Source organism: Marmota marmota, unplaced genomic scaffold (genome assembly GCF_001458135.2).
Source record: "Marmota marmota marmota unplaced genomic scaffold, marMar, whole genome shotgun sequence".
Lineage (NCBI taxonomy): Eukaryota > Metazoa > Chordata > Mammalia > Rodentia > Sciuridae > Marmota > Marmota marmota.
In genome coordinates this window covers 16607594-16633128 of record NW_025999960.1, presented here as the reverse complement: position 1 = coordinate 16633128, position 25535 = coordinate 16607594, and the positions used below count along the sequence as shown (strand labels likewise).

At 34.4% G+C, this 25535-nt stretch overlaps 1 protein-coding gene across 4 annotated transcripts in view; it reads right to left on the bottom strand.

Annotated features, from left to right (window-relative positions):
• Positions 1-1337: 1337 nt before the first annotated feature.
• Positions 1338-25535, bottom strand: part of Atf1 (activating transcription factor 1) — a 42496-nt gene continuing 18298 nt past the window's right edge. For 2 of the 4 annotated variants that reach the window (XM_015493350.2, XM_015493351.2), the window contains 5 exons: positions 25203-25303; positions 17644-17774; positions 12724-12903; positions 12479-12638; positions 1338-2814 (listed from right to left, as the gene is read on the bottom strand). In XM_015493350.2, the coding sequence (XP_015348836.1) occupies positions 2670-2814; positions 12479-12638; positions 12724-12903; positions 17644-17774; positions 25203-25303 (717 nt within the window). In that variant the 3' untranslated portion in view covers positions 1338-2669. Of the gene's footprint in view, positions 2815-12478; positions 12639-12723; positions 12904-16250; positions 16304-17643; positions 17775-25202; positions 25310-25535 lie in introns of those variants that run through there. The other 2 variants (XM_048802728.1, XM_048802729.1) reach the window with 2 other exon arrangements.

The window sequence follows — 25535 nt, the reverse complement described above, 5'->3', positions numbered from 1 at the left end:
GATCACAAGTTCTAGGCCAGCCTCAGCATCTTACCAAGGCCCTAAACAACTTAGGAAGACCCTGTCTCAAAAATAAAAAGGGCTAGGGCTATACCTTAGTGGTAAAGTGGCCCTGGGTTCAATCCCCAGTACCAAAACAAACCAAAATAAACAAATAGCCAGGTGCTGTGGCTCATGCCTGTAATTCCAGTGACTCAGAAATCTCAGACAGGAGGAGCACGAGTTCAAAGCCAGCCTCAGCAATGGCAAGGCACTAAGCAACTCAGCAAGACCCTGTCTCAAAATAAAATACAAAATAGGGCTGGGGATGTGGCTCAGTGGTTGAATACCCAAGTTTAATCTTCAGTATCCCCCCAAAATAGGATGAACAAATATAGTTAAGAGTCTCAGAGCTCTAACAAATGCCCATTCTTTAGGCTCTGTTCAATTAAGAGGATATCTTACATGATGTGCCTTAGATGTGTTCATGGGTAGTAATTACTTCCAGAAATAAACACATAAATTGATAATTTATTTGTAAAATACTTGAGTTTGGTCTATTGTATTCTGAAATTTAATTTCATGTTTGGACCATAACCTACTGTAAATTTTTATTAAAAATCTCAATAAGCTCCACATTGCTTTAAATTAGACAAACAGGAAAATAATTTGTATGCATTCACATTACCATCAGTGGCATGGCCAGGCCTATTATGTATTGTTGGACTAAGTAATTGGGTCTAGTGAGCAAGGCCTGACATCAGAAGTCTTCAGGCAGCAAAGAATTTACAAATATTTGCAGGTATCTAGCTGTAAAGGCATCAAGAACTAGACTGTTATAGTCAAACATAACATCTACTTAGTATACTATCTGTTAAAACACTTTTTACATAACTCAGTGACTCTACCAATTCATAATTGAAGCCTAATGCACCCCTGGTTTGAGAATCTGGCTTTACACAAGGTAAAATATGATGTAAGTAATCTCTGGAGTGATTTCCTCCAACCCATTTTCATAAACTCTTGACAAGTCAGTGGAGCCCCATTTAAAGATCCTTTTAATGAAAAATTTCATTAGGAGGACCAATCACAAATTTGTCAGGTAGAGATTTCTAAATCATAGACTCCTTAACAATGTCTTAAACACATAGAGCAGAAAGTTTAGTTTAGTTTATTATAACTGATTCTGAGTCAAAACAAATATATTCCCCTTTAAAACAGGTTGAATAGAATAGAACTGTTAAATGTATCCTGACTTTGAAACTAGAAAAGCAGTATAGTTAGTATGATTAATAGAATAGTTTATCAGCAAGGTTATCATTTGAATATCAAGCATTATATTTTACATTCAACAAACCTGATTTTATCAAATATCCTTTAATTTCATCAACAATATGAAGCATAGTAAAAGAAGCACACAATAGTTTTTTGCAATACAGTTTCAAAGTGTACACAAATTAGGGTACAGAGGTTAAACATTGGTGTAATGACAGTATTTTGAACTTTAGATAAACTGCATATAAAACCTAAAATTTAAATATTAGCCAATCTGAAAACTTTACTTCCCATAATATAAAAATGATACTTTGAGATGCAAGTTTTAACTAAACTATATAAACATTTAAAATAATCATTAAAAACTCAACATTAAAATTTATAAAGATTAGCTATAAAAATATATTGGCGGTCACTCTTCTTATAAAGGTACCATTTGCTACATATTACAAATAGTCTCTAACAAAAATTGCCTTAAAAACTTTTACTATTTTAGAACCTGATAAACCTTACATTAAATTGATTATAAAATCTTGGAAAAACTTTGGTATGCATCTTTAGGTTTTTAAAAAATAGTATTTTAAGGGCCTGTAAACATTTCATTCTATTAAAGCACAACAGATTAATAATGGATATTCAACTGCATACAGGATACAGAATCAAAAAACCAATTTATTATACATTTGTTTAAAAAAAAATCTCCCTTACCAGAGTAACCAAAAAACAAATATTTAAAAGTATCAAAACTTTTAAATAGTTCCATTTCCATTCTGATAAAAATGTTACAAAATTACCATATTCCATTCATGTACCTTAGATGCTTTTTAGGACAAGACCTTAAAAATAGTTAACCCAGTCTCAAAAAACCCTCTCAAGTCCAATAAACAAACTTAAAAACCCATTTAAAAGACTTGACAATAGAACACACATACATAATCAGAACACATAATTTATATATTTAGAAATTAATCAGGTTTTCTTTTATATTTGTAATTTAGAATTTACTGGTAGAAATGAAATACAAACTGAAAAAGGTAAATTTCAGGAAACGGTAAGAAATGCAAACCTATAGGGTAAATTGATTTATTTTCTAAAATTCAATTTACCAAATCCATTTTATCTGTCATTTTTGGATTGACAACTATTATTATTTAGAAAATTCAAATTGATGAAAGTTCATTTCTTGCTTGAGTACGTTTAATTTTTACAGAGCTTCCAGTTGTGCCAGTAGCTTCCTTGAGGTCATTTTCCACTTTTCTCTGTCACCATCTTGCATAAGACATTTATCTTTGAGTTGCAAAAGCCTACATAAAAACTAGCTTTACTTTGACCTTTTAATTTATAAAACTCCACTAAAAAAAGAAAAAAAATCCATCTATTTTTTAGGTAAGTCCACAAAAATACTTTCTTACGAATCAAACACTTTTATGAGAGTAAAGATCCTTCAGAGTTTTTAACTCTTCTATTAGAGTTTTATTTTGATTTTCCAAGACTGCAACTCGATTTTCCAGGCATTTCACGTATTCTTTCTTCTTTCTGCGACATTCTCGAGCAGCTTCTCTAAATATAAGAATTAAAAAGCATTAGGAAAAAACTTCATCTTTTAAATGGTAAATGTACTTAAGTAATTTCCCCTGCCCATCTTTTTTCCCACCTCATTTAAGAAATTCAAGTATCATCTACATTCAATGGAATACAGAGATCTTTTTTTTTTTTAATTTATTTTTATGTGGTGCTGAGGATCGAACCCAGTGCCTCACATATGCTAGGCAAGCGCTCTACCACTGAGCCACAAAACCCCAACTCAAAATACAGAGATCTTAAGTGCAGAATTCAATTAGCATTGGCAAGTACATACATTTGTATGACCCATACCTTATGAAGACAGATTTTTTACTATCCCAGAAAGCTCTCTCAGGTCCCTTCCTGGTCAGTCCTCTCCCAAGCAACTACTGTTCTGATTTTTATTATATAGGTTAGTTTTCCCTTTTCTAGAACCTCATTTAACAGTGACATTCAGTATATGCTCTCTGTCTGGTCTTTGTTTCACTCAGCAAATCTTGGAGGTTCATTCATGTTGCGAAGTGGTTTGTTCCTTTATGTTAATAGGCATAGTCCATGGCATGAATATAACAAGTTTGTTTATTCACTCTCTTAGGCTATTTATAGAGTTGGCTGCTATGCATGTTTTTATGCTAGTTGTTGTGTTTATGTAAGTTTCATTTCTCTTGAATAAATAAATTTATGGGTCCTTTGGTTACCTTTTGATACATAACCTTTTTAACTTTTATTTAGATTTGAATTAAGCAAATACTCAGTTCTCTGCATGGCCTCTTAGAACATTTTGGTGACACTACATGTAAGTTATATATATGTTATGTTTTTTTGGTTTTTAATATCATACATGTAGATGTTACCTTGGATAGTTTTAATTTTTCTACACTAGTACATAGATCTTTGTACAGAATCTATAATATGCCAAATTTATTTAACTGTCACCTAACAGACTTCTAAGTGTCTTCTAATGAAATTCTGTATATCTCCTTGTCAGCCGCATTTTGCTCTGGGCCATATATTCATTCAAAATCAATGCCCAATTGCCCTCCAGAGAAACTGTTCCAATGTACATTCCCATGGACAGTACAAGAGAATACCCGCTTCTCTTTATTTTCTCTAACACTTGATATTAGTAAAATTTATACCCTTTTGTCCATCTAATGTCTCAAAAATTATCTCTCCTTGCTATATTTTATTTCCCTGATTGATAAACAAAGATTAATATAATTTCCTGTTTATAGACCATCTGTATTTTTCTTTCTCTTAGTTCATTTCTAGAACTAAATCTTCATGTGAATACATATACTGTAGTCATAAGTTGCAAATATTTTTTAAGATAATGGCATCTTTTACCAAATAGAAGTGAAACTGCTGGGTCAAAGAATGTATACTTTAAAATTTTATGTTTCCCTCAGTAATACACGTGAAATACTATTTTCCTTATATGCTCAATGACAGTATTGTCATTTTTAAATTTTTGCCACACGACAATTCATTGTTAATTCCCTTAACTACTAACAAGATTGGATCTCTGGGTTCAATTTTTTTTTTTTTTTTTTGCAGTACTATAGATTGAATTCAGGGCCTCATGCATGCTAGGCAAGATTGCTCTTTTGGATCTATTTTTCTATAAACTGCCTATTCATATACTTCCCCATTTCTCAGTTAGGCTGTCTTGCTCATCATTTCTAAGAACCCTTTGTTCGTTGTTTTTATATTCTTTTCTTATCTACCACTTGACTTCTGATATTTTATACCTTGTCCCATAAATTTTTAAAATTATACTTAGTGCTCCGTTTTTGCCTTTGCTCCATTGGTTTAGATAAAAATGTCATACATTATATATTTTTCTGAATTTTATTTATAAGGTTTTATTTAATTTTTTGCTTTTAAATCTTTAAATCTATCTGGAATAACTTTTGTGTATAGTATAAAATATGGGTCCAATTTAATTTTTTTCTGGATGAAGCTGGTTCTATCAGCATCATCTATTAATTAGCCATTCTGTACAAATGTACTCAACCAGCACAAGAAGCTACTTCTTTTTTTAAAAATGTTTTTATGGTAGATGAACACAATATCTTTATTTTAATTTTATGTGGTGCTGAGGATTGAACCCAGCGCCCCGCACATGCTAGGCAAGTACTCTACCAACTGAGCTATATCCCCAGCCCCACAAGAAGCTATTTCTGAGCTTTCTCCTGGCTATCCTTACTGTCTATCCCTTCTTCTTCTGTTTTTTTTTTTTTAGAGAGAGAATTTATTTATTTATTTAGTTTTTGGTGGACCCAACATCTTTGTTTTGTATGTGGTGCTGAGAATCGAACCTGGGCCGCACGCACGCCAGGCAAGCAGCTACCGCTTGAGCCACATCCCCAGCCCCCCTTCTTCTTTTTTTAAAAATATTTTCTTAGTTGTAGATGGACACAATACCTTTATTTTATTTGTTTTTAATTTTATATGGTGACGGGGATCGAACCCAATACCTCACACATGCTAGGCAAGCGCTCTACCATTGAGCCACAACCCCAGCTCCTGTCTATCCTTTGTTTGATACCCACTCTGATTACAATTGCTTTAAAGGATGACCCAGTGCCAATAAGACAAGTAACCTTCTATTCTTCACCATTCTCAAATACTTATTTTAAGGACTTTAATTTGAACTGCATTAAATTTGTGTGAAATTTGAATGAAATTTTTTATATTATCTCTACCAAAGGACATAGTACATTTCCTATTTGTGTAGATACTGCTTTAGCTCAATATAATTTTAAAATGTGGATCCTATGCCCAAGTTTTGTCAGTAATATGAATGTAGGGCTGGGGTTGTGGCTCAGTAGTACAGTGCTTGCCTACTAGCATGCATGAGGCACATAAAAATAAACAAATAAATAAGGGTATTGTGTCAATCTACAACTAAAAATTATTTTTTAAAAAATATGAATGTAAGGGGCTGGGGCTTTAGCTCAGTGGTAAAGTGCTTGTCTAGCATGTGTGAGGCACTGGGTTCGATCCAGCACCACATGAAAATAAATAAAAGATACTGTGTGTTCATCTACAACTAAATAAACATTTTAAAAAATATGAATGTAATATTACTCTCCATAATTTTCAAGATAGTTACTGATAGCAGAAAAACATTTGTAATGGTTGGATTTTGTTGACTGGGTTAAGGGACACTCAGCTAGTTGGTAAAACATTATTTCTATAATATGCCAAATTTATTTAACTGTTACCTAACAGAGGGAGCTTGTAAAGGGATTATTAGCATTTAAATCAGTACACTGAGTAAAGACCATCCATCCTCACCATTGTGAGTGGGTATCATCCAACCCACTGAGGGCCAGATTAGAAGGGGGCCACTGAAAAACGGGGAATTCTCTTTTTTTTTACTTGTAATGGGACATTGTCTCCTGTCCTTTGGACATCAGTGCTCCTGGTTCTCTGGCCTTTGGATTCTGGGACTTACTCTAGTCCCCCAACCCCTATAACCTTCCCTAGAGCTTAGACTGAATGCATCACTGGTTTTCCTGGTTCTCCAGATGGCAGATGGCATATTGTGGGACGACTTAGCCTCCGTAATCTTATGAGCCAATTTTCAGAATATCTCTCTCTCTCTCATTCATATATATATATATATTTTTTTTTTTCAAGAGAATTACATTCCCATCAACAGTACAAGAGAGTATCTGCTTCTCTTCACTTTCTCTAATACTTGATATTAGGAAAATTTGTACCCTTTTGTCTAATGGCTCAAAAATTGTCTCTCCTTGCTCTATTTTATTTCCCTGATTGATGAACAAAGATTAGTATAATTTCATGTTTACAGGCCATCTGTATTTTTCTTTCTCTTGTCTTTTATATTCATTTATAGAATTAAATCTTCATATATGAATATATATATATATATATATATATATATATATACACACTGTAGTTATTTATTATTGTCAATTGAGAGAATTATTTTTAAGATAATAGCATCTTTTACCAAATAAAAGTGAAACTGTTGGGTCAAAGAATGTGTATGTCAGGGGGCAGGGATTGTGGCTTAGTGGTAGCGTACTTGCCCAGCACCTGTAAGGCACTGGGGTCGATCCTCAGCACCACATATAAATAAATATTTAAGGGGCTGGGGATGTGGCTCAAGCGGTAGCGCGATCGCCTGGCATGCATGCAGCCCGGGTTTGATCCTCAGCACCACATACAAAACAAAGGTGTTGTGTCTGCCGATAACTAAAAAATAAATATTAAAATTCTCTCTCAAAAAAAAAAAAATTTAAAAAGAAAAAAAAAAAGTCTATTGACAACTAAAAAATATTTAAAAAAAAGTAAACTGTTTTGTCAATTGGATGGATATAAATAGTATCAAAGTATGTAGTTTTAATGTGTACTTTTATGATTACTAATATATACCATGTTGATTCTGTTTCTCTAGAGAACCCAACACTTTATTAAATTTTAAATTTAAATATTACTATTGTTTTTAAAACTTCCTTCCTTTTAAAAAAATTTATTTATTTATTTATTCTAATATGTTATATATGACAGTAGAATGCATTTCAATTCATAGTAAATATATAGAGCACAAATTTTCATGTCTCTGGTTGTACATAAAGTAGAGTCAGCTGGGGTTGCAGCTCAGTGGTACAGCACTCGCCTAGCACGTGCAAGGTACTGAGTTCGATCCTCAGCAACACATAAAAATAAATAAAAATAGGGCCTGGGGTTGTGGCTCAGCAGTAGAGTGTTTGCCTAGCATGTGTGAGGCCCTGGGTTTGATCCTTAGCACCACATATAAATAAATAAGTAAAATAAAGGTCTTAAAAAAATAAATAAATAAAATAAAGGTATTGTGTCTAACTACAACTAAAAAAAACTTTAAAAAAAGTATATTCACACCATTCATGTCTTCATACATGTACTTGGGGTAATAATGTCCATCTCATTCCACCGTCTTTTCTCTTTGTAGTTCTCTGATTACTAATAAAAATGGGTACTCTTTCATATGATCATTATGCTATGTTTTCTGAGAACTGACTATTCATATTTTTTGCTAAGTTTTTTCCTATTAGGTCGTACTTTTTTGGTTTAGAATATCTTTATATTTTTTCAAACAAATTTTCTTAACAGATCTCCTCTGTAAGTTTAAAGCTTATATTTTCTTTGTGTTATCTTTTGATGAAAAGAAGTTGGTTTTTTTTTGGGGGGGTACTGGGGATTGAACTTAGGGGCACTCAACCATTGAGCTGTACCCCCAGTCCTACTTTTATATTTTATTTAGAGACAGGGTCTCAGAATTGCTTAGCACTTCGCTTTTGTTGAGGCTGGCTTTGAACTCATGATCCTCCTGCTTCAGCCTCCTGAGCCATTGGGATTACAGGTGTTTACCACTGCACCCGGCAGAAGTTATTCATTTTAATGAAATCATACACATTAATCTGAATCGTTTTGTGTGTGTTGTCCTGTTTAGAAAATTCTTCCCTATCCTGAGTCTATGAGATTATACAGTTTTATCTACAAGTTTTAAAATTTCATCTTTCACATTTTTCAATCTAACTAGAATGAATTTTTTTGTATGGTAACAAGGAAGAAATCTAATATTTTTTTCACATATTAATTAGATTGTCTAGTACCATTTGTTGAAGAGTCTCAATGATCTGCTCCATTGATCACCAGTGTTTCATATATTCACAGATCTGTTTGGGGAGCTCTCTATTCTGCTTCACTGGTTTATATTAATGTCAATATCACACAATTTTAATTACCACAGCTTTCAATAGGACTTGGTATCTCCTCGCCTTATTCTAGAATACTTTGGCTATAAATTTTAGAATCAACTTGTCAAGTTCTTTAAGCAACCTGCATGGAATTTCATTGGAAATGCAAAATCTAATGGATCAAACTGAGAAAAATAGTCATTTTTATAATACTGAGTTTCTATATATATGGATGTAGTATATATTCCATTTATTTAGATTTTCCTTAATATCTTTCAAAAATGTTTTATAATATTTTCTATAAAGGTCCTAAATATCTTGCTAGATTTATTATCAAGTAACATGAATTGCTGATCACATAAATGATTCCTTCTTAAAAATATTTGTAAACATTTTATTTGCTGATGCAAAGAAATACAACTGACTTTTAAAAACTAATATTGTATCTAAAAAAACCTTTATAAATTAATTACTTCTAATAATTTTTCAGTAGATCCATTTGGATTTCTCTTGGTAAACAACTGTATAGCAACAGGAATAGTGTTAATTCAATCCTTATAACTTTTGTTTCTTTCTCCAATTTTATTAAATTAGCAAGGAGTTATAATGTTGAAGTGAACTGGTTCTTTTTCAATATTTCAAATAGTATTTTATTTTCTTAGATATTTTAGGCAAGATGAATATATCTTTGCTAATAACAATTTTATATTTTCCATTCCAGTTTTAATTTTTATAGTCTCCTGATCTTTAATGATTTTTAAATTAAGCATATATTTTTTTAGTTGTAGGTGAACACAATACCTTTATTTTAGTTTTATGTGGTGCTGAGGATTGACCCTAGTCACTTGTGCTAGGTGAGAGCTCTACCACTGAGCCACAACCCCAGCCCTCTTTAATGATTTAAGTTATGAGATATATTTCCTTCCCTTTATCCCTTAGATAACTTGAAGACTTTACAAAACTCAATTCTGTTGTTAATTGTTTCTGCTGACTTTCACTTGTGAAAGACAGTAGAGTATTTCTAAAACCTTAAACTCAAGCCTGGATTCCTGATTGAAATCATACTTTGCTACCACTTACTAAGCAGTGTAACTTTTGGCAAATCATTAACCTCTCTAAACCTCAGTTTCCTCAGCTCAAAATGATAGAAATAAATTTTCACCTAAAAAAAACTTTTGCACAAATTACATAAGGACTTGGCACATATCAAGGCTGCCTGATTCTATGGGTCTTCTGTGATTTTTAAACTTGTATTTGTTAGAACTTGATATATGGGAATTCACTTCTAAAGCCTGTATAAAGTGCTTTCCTCCAGGGAATTTGAGGGTACTGTGATTTAGACCATTTTTAATTATATTTCTCAGTTGATGGCATAGTGAATAATCTCTGATCTAGTTCCCTAGTCTACACAGGTCCAAGACACTGTCCCTAGTCTTCTTTGCACACCAAAGCTATATTGATCAAGGAGATTTGAATGCATGTCTAGACAGATGGGGCTGCCTCAATGGTTGGTTTTATGCTTTTTGCTCAATTCCTAACCTTAACAGATTTCTCTTACTTTCCTGTAGGCTTATCCAATATCTTCAAAAGGTGGTTTTTATATTTGCCCATTCTTTAAAAAATATCATATAGCCTACCTGGGCCCGGTGCCACATTCCTGTAATCCCAGTGACTTGGGAGGCTGGGGCAGAAGGATCACAAGTTTGAGGCTAGCCTTAGCAACCTAGCTAACCTTGTCTCAAAATAAGAAGGATAGGGAATGTATCATAGTGATAGGATGCCTCTGGGTTCATTTCCTAGTACCAAAATAGAAAAAAATTGTAGCCAAGGTCATATTATGAGAAAGAAAAGTCTCATTCTAGTAATTTTTAACAAGTTTCTTGGGTTATCTAGGTATACAAAGAAATGCAATTCTCTTCTAATATTTAAATGATTAGTTCCTTTTCTTATACTGCTACATTTGCTGGTTCCTGCATTGTTACCAAGTTCATCTGCAGTGAATCTTGCTGTCAGTTTTTGGTTAAAGAAATATTTTATTTTTCAACAATTAAGTGCATCTATTATAAGGTTTTATGGTGATCTTTATTGCTTTAAAAATACGAATCTTGGGCTGGGGTTGTAGCTCAGTGGTGGAGCATTTGCCTAGCACATGTGAGGCCCTGGGTTCAATCCTTGGCACCACATAAAAATAAATAAATAAAATAAAGGTATTGTGTCCAACTACAACAAAAAATAAATAAATTAAAAAAATACGAATCTTTTGTTCTATTTTTCTTATTTATGTGGAACTGAAAACAGAAGCTATATCTATTCTAGCCAGGCACGGTGGCGCACGCCTGTAATCCCAGGGGCTTTGGAGGCTGAGACAGGAGAATTGCAAGTTCAAAACCAACCTCAGTAAAAGCGAAGTGCTAAACAACTCATTGAGACTCTATCTCTAAATAAAATATAAAATAGGACTGGGGAATGGCTCAGTGATTGAGTACTCCTGATCTATTCTGTATGTGACTATTTACGTTTTTTATTTCTAATACAATTTATTAGTACCTTTTTTCCCCTCTTGAACACAGTATAAAATGTTACCCATTATATGCATTTTCTCAAGCAGCAGTTACTCATATTTGATTTAAGGTTATGAGATATATTTCCTTCCCTTTATTCCTTAGTAATCTTTAAAATATATCGTGTATAGTAATGTTTAAAATAATTTAAGATGAAAGTAAATGTTTCTGGGAGTTAAATCACCCTGCTGTATTTTTATGAGCAAACTTCCCTGCTATACTTTATGTCTGACTATATATTATGCAGAATACCAATAACCCTCTCTTCTTTTGTTCTAGTCAATAGAAAGCAACAAATTATAGGATACTTTTTTTTTTTTTTTAATTTGGGACAGGGTCTCACTAAGTTGCTGAGGCCAACTTCAAATTTGTAATCAATCCTCCTGCCTCAGCCTCCTGAGAATCTTGGGATTATAGGCATGCACCACCAAGCACACAGCTCTATATTTTGTTTTATCACATTGTGCTTTACAAGTAATGTGTTGAGCCTACTTTATGATTCTGTGTCACATTTTGGTAATTCTTACAATATTTCATACTTTTTCATTATTATTATTTTATCTGTTAGGGCAATCTTTACTGTTACAAATATGTTTTGGGGTATCATGAACAGTGCCCACATAAGGCAGCAAATTTATCTCTTTCCCTCTCATTGGATTTCCTTATTCCCTGAGACATAATATTGAAATTAAGCCAATTTATAACCCTACAATGAAAGAAGAAAAAAATTGCACATCTTTCATTTTAAATCAAAAGCTAGAAATGATTAAGCTTAGGGAGGAAGGCCTATTGAAAGATGATAGGCCAAATTTTTCTTGGCCAAACAGGTAAACAAGCTGTGAGTGCAAAGGAAAAGTTCTTAAAGAAAATGAGAAGTGCTACTCCAGTGAACACGTTGGAAAGTGAATCAGCCTTGATATGTAGGAAGTTTTAGTGGTTTGGGTAGATCAAACCAGGGACAATATTCCCTTATGCCAAAGCCAAATATTTGAAAAGTTTTGCCCAACAGTGCTATTTTCAAAGGTCACAATAAAACTGGAAGAATTCTAGGTCATATGCCATATTGAATAAAGAGACTAATCAATGGGATTCACTGATCCATTGGACATAATAGTAAAATAAAATTGATATAAACCCCCTTCTTATTTCTAATTATACAATTTCAACTAGCATCTGGTTATGTTTTGAGACTTACAAAAAGCCTTACATATTTTTTTTAATATTTATTTTTCAGTTGTACACAATACCTTTCTTTTGTTTATTGATTTTTTATGTGGTGCGGAGGATCGAACCCAGGGTCTCGAATGTGCTAGGTGAGTGCTCTACCGCTGAGCCACAACCCCAGCCCAACCTTACATATTTTGATAGTATAACTTTATCACCTACCTGTTTTTCATCAACCTTATTTCTCTTTTTAATTGGGGGTCATCTGTCTTAGCTGTCTGAGATGTTAGAGTCACAGGGGATGTCATCACCACAGTTTGTGGCAGTGAAGTAGCCGAAGGTGTGGTGCGGATCTGATATGTCTGCATATCTCCTGATGCAGCTGTATAGTCAAAAAAGTACGTTAATTGATACGTGTATTTGAAAGAACTTTGGGACAGTTTCTATAGATAGTTAAATATACTTACTTTGTACAACCACCTGGTTGCTGGGCACAAGTATTTGTTGTCCATCAGAGGTCTGTGCATACTGTAGGATTGTGCCTTGCTGAGTACTGCCTGAATTTGTCATGGTTAATGTCTGAAGTCCCTGTACTCCATCGGTGCCTGGACTGGCCAACTGTAAGGCTCCATTTGGGGCAATGGCAACTTTAACCAAAAAGAAAAAATACTATTATAAGGCTGTATACACTAATTCAAAGCAGTAACAAATATTTATAATTACACCTGTTTTAATTCCTTATTAAAACATATTTAAATGCAGTTCTACTTGAATTGTCAACCACTCTTGAGCTGAAAGAAAGATATGGGTGCACTAAAATAGATAAAATGACTGTGTGCAGTACAGTGGCACACACCTGTAATCCCTGCTACACAGGAAGAGTGCAAGTTTGAGACCAGCTTCAGCAACTTGGCAAGACCCTGTCTCAAATTTTTAAAATATAAGGACAAGGATATAATTCAATGGTAAAGCATCCCAGAGTTCTATCCCTAGTACCACTAGGGATAAATAAATAGTGCATCTTTATAGTTCAGATGCACTATTTTAAATTCATCCTCAAGTTGTACAATACATAACTGATTGGGATAAATAACACATTCTGGAATCTGTGGGATACTTCATGCTAATTGCTAATGTTGTCACAAAAATTTGGCATTAAAAGAAGGCACCAATGGATTTTTTTTTTTTTTTGAACAGTATTGGAGATTGAACCCAGGGCCTCATACATGCAAGGCAAACAATATACCACTGAGATCTCTCTACCTCTTTTAATCTTATTTGGAGTCAGGATCCCACTAAATTGCACAGGCTGACCTCAAACTTGCAATTCTCCTTCCTCAGCCTCCCAAATAGCTGGGATTACAGGCTTGTACCACCACAACTGGCTCCAATGGCTTTTAAAGGGAATAGAAATATTATATATTTTTTTCAAAAGCAGCATTAATTAAAAATTATAACTTCAAAATATCTTTAAATGGTTAACATTTGCCTATGGAAATTTTTCAAATAGAATAAAAGGTTATATTATGAAAAAATAGGTCATCTGGGATGGGGACTGTAGCTCAGTGGTAGAGCGCCAAGTAGCTGGGATTATAGGCATGAGCCATTAAGCCCAACTTAGCTCCACTTTCTATTGCTACCACTGTTAAGTGTATTACATGTTATTTACTTGATATTTTTAAAATGTAATCTCTTAATTTAATTCCTAGGGAAAATAAAGTCACTAGGAAGCCATTTATAGATCACATTACACAAACATTTTTCATTGAATTGCACTTGTATTAATGCTCTCCCCTCTTAAATGAAACAACAGAAGGCATGACCAAACAAAACACATTTAAGCATTATGCAATTCCCACATAACAAATCCCCTCCAGAATCTAATGCAGCATCCCTGTACCCTTTTAAAATAATTATCATACAACATTCCCCCTGCCTTATCCTTTGGCAAACAGGAAGCCAAAACACAATTGTGTGTGCTGATAATGGGAAGGGGGCATTAATTGAAAATAATTGCTTTCAGCACTTTCTAATCATCCCTACATCACTGTCACACATACTTTAATTCATGACTTTAAAAGACTCATTAAATTATATTTTGATGTAGAGATTTGTTTTGATGTTATATTTGTAATTAGTTTCAGTCTTTCTCCGCAACAACACATTATATATACACACATTTCTGTATGTATAAATATATAATTTAAAACTCCTTTTATCTATTCCTTTTTATTTGCCTTAGGATGGGGTTAGCCACCCTCCACATCCTTAGGTAACTATTATTTTTTGGTATACATCTCCCCAGTTTTTTTTATGTTCACACAGACTGATAAAGTGAGACCTACCCCCCCCCCTCTCTCTCTCACACACACACACACACACACACACACACGTGGAGGCATGTGTTTTGATGTTAAATACATAATACAATATAATACAGAATCATTTTCATTTTTGCAACCTATCATCCTGTTCTTGTTTAACATGCGGTTTTACCTGATTTTGTTTATTCTGAAATTCAGTACAGTAGCCATTAACCTCATATGGCTATTAGGTAAAATTAAACAAAAAATGAGTTCCTCAATCTCACCAGTCACGTTTTAAGTACTCAGTAGTCTCACCTGATTTAACATCTACTATGCTGGGTGATAACAGATTCAAACATTTCCAACATCACAGGAAATTCCACTGGACTCTGCTGCCTTAAATACTAGTTTGTATTGTACTTATTTCAATTTGCCTAAGTTTCATGTAAAAAAGGGGTTTTACTTTTTCTTTTCATTCATTCATTCATACTGGGGATTGAAACCAGCAGTGCTCTACCACTGAGCTACACCCTAAGTGCTGTTTTTTTTTTTTCTTGAGACAGGTGAGGCTGGCCTCAATCTTCTCCTGCTTCAGCTTCCCAAGTAACTGAAATTACAAATATGCACCATGACATCTAGTCAAAAACGGTTTCAGAATAAGCCATATTGATAGATAATTATTAATTTGCTAGTATGCTGCCTTTAAAATTTGGGGGTGAGTCTGTCAGTAATACATGTATGTGGCAAAGAAAATAATTTGTTTTGTTGAAACTGAAAGTGAACCTCTCCACTGTTATTAATCTCTGCTCCCAGTTTGTTTCTTTACACAGGTATTCTATGTATATTCTTTAACTAACGTATTCATAATAATTTTAACTTGAAAGCTGATGATAGTACCAGGTCTTATTTGCAAAGGATATGGCTGGGAGTGAGCAGAACAAGGTTCTTTCCCTCAAGGAACTTATATTCTAATGGGGAGAACAGATCATAAATTACTCTATAATTACACACAGTCTATAATTAAACTAATAGGTACTCTTAATTATCCATAAATGCTATAAAGAATAATGCACAAGTAAAAAGAATAAAAAAAATTAAAAAAAAACACAGGGGAATAAAGAAAATTAAAGGGAAGGGGGAGCACATTTATTTTAAGAGTTGTCCTTGAAGGAGGTGGTACTTTAGGAGTGAGGATGCAAACCATGTCTGAGGAAAGAACATGCCAGCATGGAGGATGACAACTCTGAAGACCCTGAAGTAGAAACAAGCTTTCTTGACTTAAGGTACAGCAAATAGTCTGTGAATGAAATGCCATCCAGAGTGGTAGGCCAGATTAGATCCTGAATGTTGTATCTTATGGCACCTGGATTTTATCCTGTGACAGATAAATCACTTTAGCCATAGTATGGAAAACTGATTATTACAGCAAGAATGGAAGCAATATGACCTTCTGCACTAATTCAGGTAAGATATTAAACCAGACAGTGGTGGTGGTTAGAGATACTGAGAAGGTAACATATATTTTGTTGACAAGAGCCAGTGAGACCACCCCTTAGGGTTGGGGTTAAGGGAAAGATTACAAATAGGCAGCACAAGTGAATTTTTTAGGGCAACAGAACTAGGTATTGACTGTGGTGCGTGGTGGTACACAACGGAACACATTTGTCAAAACTAATAAATTTATATACCTTGTTTTGGGCTAGGGGTATAGCTCAGAGGTAGAGTACTTGCCAGGAAAATTCTGAAAAAAAACTATATTAATATATAATAATTAAGTATGGAACTACATAAATGTAAGAATGTACAAAACATGACCCAGATATATATTAAATACCACCTTCCTCCTAAATTCTTAATTTTAGTAAGCTAAAAATAGACTTAAATATGTAAATCCCATAAACTAAGCAGAAAACAGGGGAAAACATTGGATTTTTGACACCAAAATAAATTTAAAATGTAAAAAAATGAAACCAAGAAAGTACTAAAATGAGAAAAATCTGAGAGATCAAAAGCTTTATAGGTATTAACTGTAATTCCAAATACCATCAAAGAAAAGAAGCTTGAATAAATACATAAGGTGTGTGTATATATGTGTACATATGTGGTAGAATCTGTTCAACTTTGCAGTATGTTCAAAGTTTTTCACAAAAAATGTTGGAAGCAAAACCAAAAATTAAATTTAAAAAAATTCAAAGACGGCTAGTTCATTACATACACATTGTTAATTTTGTCAAATGGCATTTTAATAAACCAAAAGATTTTACTTTCTAAATTAGTACAAAAAAATTAAGTGTTAACACAAGTACAAATGACTAATATATATACACTGTTTCTGAACATTAGATAAGAATATATACAGATCTGTCTGTGGTAGGTATTTCATTGTTCATCATTTATCTCCTCTTGACTATAAGCTTTTCTTTCAAAAGGTAACATCCACATTTACATTCTTAATAACTTTACCTTTATACCAGTAGGTGCTCAGTTTGTTCTGTGTACTAATTTTTGTAACAATATTTTCAGATACAGAGATTTAATTAGCCCTTGCTTATTCATGGTGGGCATGCTGTAAGTCTCATTGCAAAGTTTAAATTCTCTTTCTGATTCAAACTTCCTTAACCTCAAACTGAAACTTAAATGTTCATGTTTAATCTTTCATTATGTATCTAATCCAAATGTAATTTCCATTAGAATTAAGGTCATGGATATAAATGGCTAGTGTCCAAGAGAGCAATCTATATGAAGCAGTGTAGTTTTGGGGAAAAGTCTATCCCTAGATGAAGAAAAATCTAATTTTGAATCTTTGATTCATCACCTCCAAGCTACGTGACTTTAGGAATATTATCTAACTTTCTGAGCCTCCATTTCTGCATAAATTGAAAACTGTCTACTTCACAAAGTTTCTGTAGGAGTAAATGAGATAATGCTAAAAAAGAACTTTGCATTTTTCCTGGCTCGAAATGTTATCTATCTTTTATTAATTACCACTATTCTAGTATGACAGTCTTTCTACACACCACATTTTTCCACTGAAAAGTTGGTTTTGTGTGTCTATCACATGGAAACGATTCCTATACATACTATACTGTCCGCTGCTAGTCTGATAGATCGGAGTTGGAACAGACATAGAAGTAACAGCAGAAACTCCAGGGTTTTCTCCGTCTCCTTTTCTGCCTCGTGTATCTTCTGAAGAGAGGTCTTTCAAAATTTTTCTGTGAAAAACACAACTCTATTAACGTTGGTAATGAGAATGCCTTTACTTAGAAAAAAAAAAAAAAAAACAGCCTTTTTCAATCTAAAATTTAAAGTACAATATCTAGCCACATTTGGAGTGGAGCACACCTGTAGTCCCAGCTACTCTAAGAGGCTGAGGCTGGAGGATCACTTGAGCCCAGGAGTTTGAGACCCTTGTGGGCAGCAGAGCAAGACCCTGTCTCTAGGGGGAAAAAAAAAGCTTCTGCAAAGGAAATGATTAAGAGAGTGAAGAGAGAGCCTTATAATTGGGAGAAAATCTTTGTCAGCTACTTCTCTGACAGGGAACTAAAATCTAGAATATAGAAAGGACTCAAAAAATGCAATGCCAAAAATACAAATAGCCCAACTGATAAATGAGCAGGGCTGGGGTTGTGGCTCAGTGGTAGAGCACTTGCCTTACATGTGTGAGGCACTGGGTTCAAGTCTCAGCATTACATATAAATAAATGAATAAAGCAAAGGTCTATCAACAACTAAAAATAAATAAATGGACAAAAGAACTAAATAGAAACTTCTGAAAAGAAAAAACACAAATGGCCAACAAATATATAAAAAAATGTTCAGCATCTCTAGGAATTAGGGAAATGCAAATCAAAACTAAACTAAGATTTCATCTCACTGCAGTCAAAACAGCAATCAATAATGTCAATAGGGCTATGTTTGTGGCTCAGTGGTAGAACACTTACCTACCATGTGTGAGGCACTGGGTTCGATCCTCAGCATCACATAAATAAACAAAATAAAGACACTGTGTCCAACTACAATTTAAAAAAAATGTGAATAATAAATGTTGCTGAGGACATGAGAAGAAAAATACACTCTTACATTGTTGGTGGGACTAAAAATTAGTACAACTACTCTGGAAAGCAGTGTGGAATGGAACCACCATGAGATTCAGCTATCAGTGTTTATCCAGAAGATTTGTAAAACCAGCATACTACAGCAATACAGCCACTACAATGTTTACAGCAGCATAATTCACAATAACCAAATTATGGAATCAACCCAGATGTCTGTCAATACCTGAATGGGTTAAGAGAATGTAGTATGTATACAATGGAGTTTTACTCAGCCACAAAGAATAAAATAATGGCATTTGCCAGTATGGATGGAATGGAAAAAATCATGCTAAATGAAATAAGGCAGACTCAGAAAATCAGAGGTCAAATATTACTCATATGTGGAAGCTAGAGCAAAATAAGGGAAAGAAGGCAGTGGGGGAGCAGGTTAGATATGAAGACACAGGAAAGATCAGTGGAGTAGATATAGGAGAAAGAGAAAAAGGAAGGGAATAAGATGACGACAAATGGAATGAATTTAACAAAATCATGTTATATTTACATATAAATATACAAAAGGGAATTTCACATTTATGTTTATGTAGAAGAAAAAAAAATTTAATAGAATAGAGAAGGGAGAATAGGGAGAAGGAGGAGGGGAGAAATAGAGGGAAATAGGACTTGAAATCAAGTTCCTTGAATGTATGATTTTGCCAAAATGAACCCAACTACTATGTATAGTCATGATACCCTAATAAAAGTATTTTTTAAAGCCAATAATCTACTAGATCCTTAAACTATTCTGTCTAACACAGAATAGTTTAAGGATCTAGTAGATTATTGGAATCCTTTTGTGTTTAGGAATCTATTTGTTTAGCATAATATGTACTTCAGATCAATTACACTGTAATTTATGACTGTTTAAAAAGAGACAGTTAAAAAAAATTAAAAAGAGACAGTCATACACTAAAAAAATACAGTGCCTTTCTAGGTAAAAGGACCTTACAGAGGCATAAAACACATCTCTTTCCCCTACAGAAGTGATGGTGCTATTGTGAGGAATTTCATATATATATATATGAAATATATATAAATATATAAATTTTTTAGTTGTAGTTGGACACATCACCTTTATTTCACTTGTTTATTTTTTTATGTGGTGCTGAGGATCGAACCCAGGGTCTCACACATGCAAGGCGAGCGCTCTGCAGCTGAGCCACAACCCCAGCCCCAGGAATGGAACCTGAATAGTTCACTATTACCTGAAAAGTGCTAGTGAACTTCACTTAAGAAGGTCCATTTTGATTTTTTCTTTTTTTTTTTAACATTTGTTTTAGTTGTAGGTAGACACAATAACCTTTATTTTATTTTTATGTGGTGCTGAGGATTGAACTCAGTGTCCCATGCGAGCTAGGCAAACGCTCTACCATTGAGCCACAGCCCCAGTCCCCATTTTGATTTTTCAAACTTCAACTTTACAGAGCAAGAAAAGGCCACAATTCTCACAAAGAAACAAGATTAGAACTTCTACTACAATAAAAATGCAGAGTAATTGTGGAAAATAAAACAGATTATTTGAACAAAAAAATAAATATCTCACAGAGGTATCCCTCTCCCAGCCCACAGAGGAATGAATTTCTTTCCTCTTTCTTTTTCTTCTTCTTCTTTTTTTTTTTTTTTTTTTTGAGACACAGTCTGGATAAATTGCTGAGACTGGCCTCAAACATACAATCCTCCTGCCTTGGCTTCCCCAGTTAACTAGGATGACAGGTGTGTACCCCTGTGCCAGGCAGAATTCCTTCTTTAATGTTCCTCACAACTTCTACTTCCAAGAATGAGGCACCTGACTGTTTCCCAAAAGTAAACCATTCCATTCCATTGTTGAACAATGAGAGTTCTTCCTCAAAGCCCAAGCTGGTTCCACCAGTGAAGCTACAGAAATTTAAGCACACCCCAAATAATACACTTTGCAATATCTGTCTACTGTTACAGGTCTTCTTTATTGCAGGCCAAATACTTTGTTCTTTCATGTGTTTCCCTATGGCATGATAAGATCCTTCAGTTTTGTCTCCCTTCTCAGGACAGTATCCTCATTGAAAGCTAATATAGGGGGCTGGGGATGTGGCTCAAGCGGTAGCGCGCTCACCTGGCATGCGTGTGGCCCGGGTTTGATCCTTAGCACCACATACAAACAAAGATGTTGTGTCTGCCGAAAACTAAAAAATAAAGATTAAAAAAATTCTCTCTCTTTAAAAAAAAAAAAAAGCTAATATAATTGTAGAGTAACTGAAGCTCCACACAGAGAACAAGGGAAATAACTGTCCATAGGACTCTGAAGCATTTGTAGAATAGTTGTGGTGGTTCCTAAATCTGCCTATATATCGTTATTATCTGGAAAGATTTGCTAATCCATATTCCCATCTGATGCCTCCAATGACTGAAGAGGTCTGGGTGTAGAACTCCAGAATCCATTTAACAACACGCAGGTGGTCTCATGTAGTCAGTTTATCCTGACACTGTGGAATGCTGTGCCGATTTCTTTTTCTTTCTTTTTTTTTTTTAGTTATACATGGGCACAATATCTTTATTTTGTTTATTTATTTTTATGTGGTGCTGAGGATCGAACCCAGGGTCTCACACGTGCAAGGCAAGTGCTCTACTGCTGAGCCACAACTCCAGCCCGCCCATTTCTTATTCTTTCTTTCTTTCTTTTTTAAATATATTTTTAGTTGTAGAGGGACACAATACCTTTATTTTATTTATTTATTTTTGCGTGGTGCTGAGGATTGAACCCAGTGCCTTAGACGTGCCAGACAAGTACTCTACCGCTGAGCCACAGTTCCAGTCCTTGCTCATTTCTTTTTCACTTCTAAATTATGAAACATTCTGACATAAAGAACCTAAAGTAAAACATCTACGTACCATATGCGAAGAATCAATAGATGCTAACATTATGCCACGTCAGATAATCTTAATGAGAATCAAGTTACAGATATACTGAAATATTACCATTAATCTCTTCCCTATAAACAGCACCATTATCTAAATGTTGACTTTGATTCTCATGTATATTACTTTGTTTTTATCATATAGCAGTTGGAGATACTATTTGCCATTGTTTTATATTCTTCCTCATCTTCCCAGCACAGTCTTAGAGCATTATAGTATAGTCTTTTTTTTTTAAATATTTCTTAGTTGTAGATAGACACAATATCTTATTTATTTATTTATTTTTATGTGGTGCTGAGGATCAAACGCAATGCCTCTACCACTGAGCTACAGCCCCAGCCCCAGTCTTTTTGACTTCTCTAAGTTTTATTTCTGCTGACTTCTTATGAGCTTATATACCTAGTGTTCCTTGATGGCCTCCGAATTACTTTTTTCCCATCCTCTCACCTAAACTTGACTCCTGTATCCTATTTAGTACTGCACACTTGCTATCAATAGGCACTTCAAAATTAACATATCCAAATCTAATGTTAGTGTCCTTCTATTCCTGGCAGTCTTCCCCGTTTCAGTAAATATCAACTCAATTATTCCACTGCTTAAACCAAAAATTCTGACATCAACTTCTCTTTTTCATAACCTATCACCAATTTGGAAGCAAATCCATGTCTCTATCTTAAAAATATATCCAGAATTTTACCCACCCCCAATCCTCCACTGATGCCACCCTAGTCCATGCCATAATACCTCTTGACTGGAAGTCACAAAGTCTCTATTATAATCCCATGTTATAATCTGTTCTCCACACAACAGTCAGTCATCTTTTTAAAATGTCAAATCAAGTCATTCATCTGCAGTGGCTTCCTCCCTCCCTCAGAATAAATGTTATGGCCTACAAGGTTATAAGGAGTCCTCCATGACCTCTTTAACCTTATCCAACCACTCTCCCACACCTCCCACCTGCCAATTGCTAAAACACTACCAACTTCTTTGATTTTTTTTTTTTTCAAAGAAACTTTCAATTATCTCAATTATTAGTTTTCACTTTTCAGTTTCATTGATTCTGTTCTTCCTTATTTCCTTTTTTCTGCTTTGCTTTGAGCTTATTTTTCTATTTCCCCCTTGTTTCTTAAAGTGGGAACTTGCTGATAAGACCTTTCTTCTTTTCTATTAGAAGCATTTAATACTATTAAATTTTCCTCTAATATTTCCCATAGTTTTATCCCACAAAATTTAATATTTTTTACTTTCATTTCCATCAGTTCAAATGTATACATACACACATACACACATATTTTTGTGGGGATACCAGGGATTGAACTCAAGGGCATTAGACCACTGAGTCCCATCCCCAGCCCCATTTTGTATTTTATTTAGAGACAGGATCTCACTGAGTTGCTTAGCACCTCACTTTTGCTGAGGCTGGCTGTGAATTCACCATCCTCCTGTCTCAGCCTCCCAAGCTGCTGGGATTACAGGCGTGTGCCACCACATCCTACATGTTCAACATATTTTCTGATCTCCCTTATCAACTTCCTGTTTAGTGAATGAATTGTTTTCAGTGGTGCTGTTTAATTTCAATGTATTTGGAGATTTTCCTGTTCTCTATTATAGATTTCTAGTTTAATTCCAGCATAATCAGAGAATATACTATGCATGATTTCAGTTCTTTTATATGTGTAAAGTGTATTAGAAACCTGGATATGGTTATTTCTTGGAGGATATTCTTTGTGCATTTGCATTTGAAAATAATGTGCATTCTACAGCTGTTTGGTGAAGTGTTCCAAAATTTTCAACCAGATCTCAATGATTGCTGGTATTAATTAAGTTCCTCTATAAATCTGATTTCCTGACTACAAGTTCTATTGAATACTGAGATAATTGTACTGAGGTCTTCAATTACAATTAGATTTGTCTTTTTAGTACTGGGTTTTTTGTTGGTTTGTTGGTTTTTGTTTGGGGTAATTAATGGCTGTTGAACCCAGGGGCCTGTAAACACTAAGTCACATCCCAGCCCTTTTATTTTTTATTTTGAAACAACATCCCACTAAGTTATATAGCGCCTTGCTAAGTTGCTGAGGCTGGTCTTGAACTTGCAATCCTCCTGTTTCAGCGTCTCAAATCCTTAGGAATGCAGGCATGTGCCATCATGCCTGGTTTCTGGTAGTTTTTTTTTTTTTTTTTGGTTGTCAATGGACTTTTGTTTTATTCATTTATATGTGGTACTGAGAATTGAACCAAGTGCCTTATACTTGGTAGGCAAGCACTCTGCCCCTGAATCACAACCCCAGCCCCTTCTGTTAGTTTTTTTTTTTTTCCTTAAATATTTACTTTTTAGTTGTGGATGGACACAATATCTTTATTTATTTATTTTTATGTGGTGCTGAGAATTGAACCCAGGGCCCTGCACTTGGAAGGCGAGTGCTCTACTGCTGAGCCACCACCCCAGCCCCTTCTGTTAGTTTTTGATAAATGTACTCTGAAGTTCTTTTGTTATGTGCATATGCATTTGTACTCTTATGTCTTCTTGCTGAGCTATCATTAAGTAATGTCTCTATGTTAGGCCGTTTTCTTTACTCTGAAGTCTATTTTGTATGATACTAATATAACCACTTTTGTTTTCATGGTACTTCTTTAGCTATTCTTTTACTTTAGCCTAGCTATATCTATATCTATCTATCTATCTACCTACCTACCTACCTACCTATTTGTGTGTGTGTGTGTGTGTGTGTGGTTTTGGGGATTGAACCCAGGGCCTTGTGCATGTGAGGCAAGCACTCTACCAACTGAGCTATATCCCCAGCCCTATATCATTATATTTAAAGTGAGTCCTTTTAAAAAATCCATTCTACTCATCTTTGTCTTTTTAAGAAAAAAGAATGTTGAAAAAGTTCATTTAACATACAATTAATTCATTGAAAGTGATAAAATAAAATCATACTGCATTTGTGTATGTTTCAAAGATGCTATTTTATCATTTTGTCTCCTACTCTTCCTACCACACAGTCATCAGGTTTGGTCAGTTCTACCACAGAGGTGTCTCAAATGCCCTCATTCCAAAGAAAACCCACTACTCATATGAAGCCATACAGATTATTTCAAAGGCTTTCTATCAAATTAGTTGTAGCAAGTAATTACTGGCTATCTATTATGAGATGACCACTTTACTAGGCCCTGGGATCACAAAAAATAATATATGGCCCATGTCCTAAAAAGAAGTAGAATTCCAACAGAATGAGAAGTACTATAAATAGGAGTCAGTAAAAGAATACCATAGAAGAAAGACCTAATCTAGTTTGGGGAAAGTCAGAAGGAGGTAATCAGAAGCTTCTAGAAAGTATGCAGGAATTAAGCAGAATGTAAAAGAAGGTATTTCAGACAAAGGAACACAGAGAGTCTCTAAGTCTTGCTTTCATATTGTTATTAGAGTTAACTATCTGAGAGCAAATAGGGAAATATAGTATTTTGCCAGAATACAAGTCTAAATTCTTCTTCAGTTCAGCAAAGTAGGCCTTTTATAAAGTGGCTCCAGTCTGCCTCTCTTAATACTTCCCTTCTTTAACACAGCCACATTCTCCCTCTTAAGTATGCTTTGCATAGCAACATTTGAACTCATTTAATAATACAACAAATGGAGGGTTTGGTACAAGAAAGCACTGACCTGTAAGATGGGCGCCGTGCTAGGATCCCGTGAGCTTTCTGTGAGGAGCCTATGCTGTCAGATGAGTCCTGAGACTCCTCACTTTCCGATAAAGATGATACCTGAAAAACAGAACTGGTTTAATATGATGAAGAATAGGAAAAAGATTTGAGTTTTTACTTTTAAAAAATGTCTCCTGGGCGGGGTTTGTGGCTCAGCGGTAGAGTGCTTGCCTAGCATGTGTGAGGTTTGATTCTCAGCACCACATAAAAATAAATAAAAATAAAGGTTCACTGACAACAACAACCACCCCCCAAACCCAAATTCATATACATATTAAATCTAAGGTCTAAA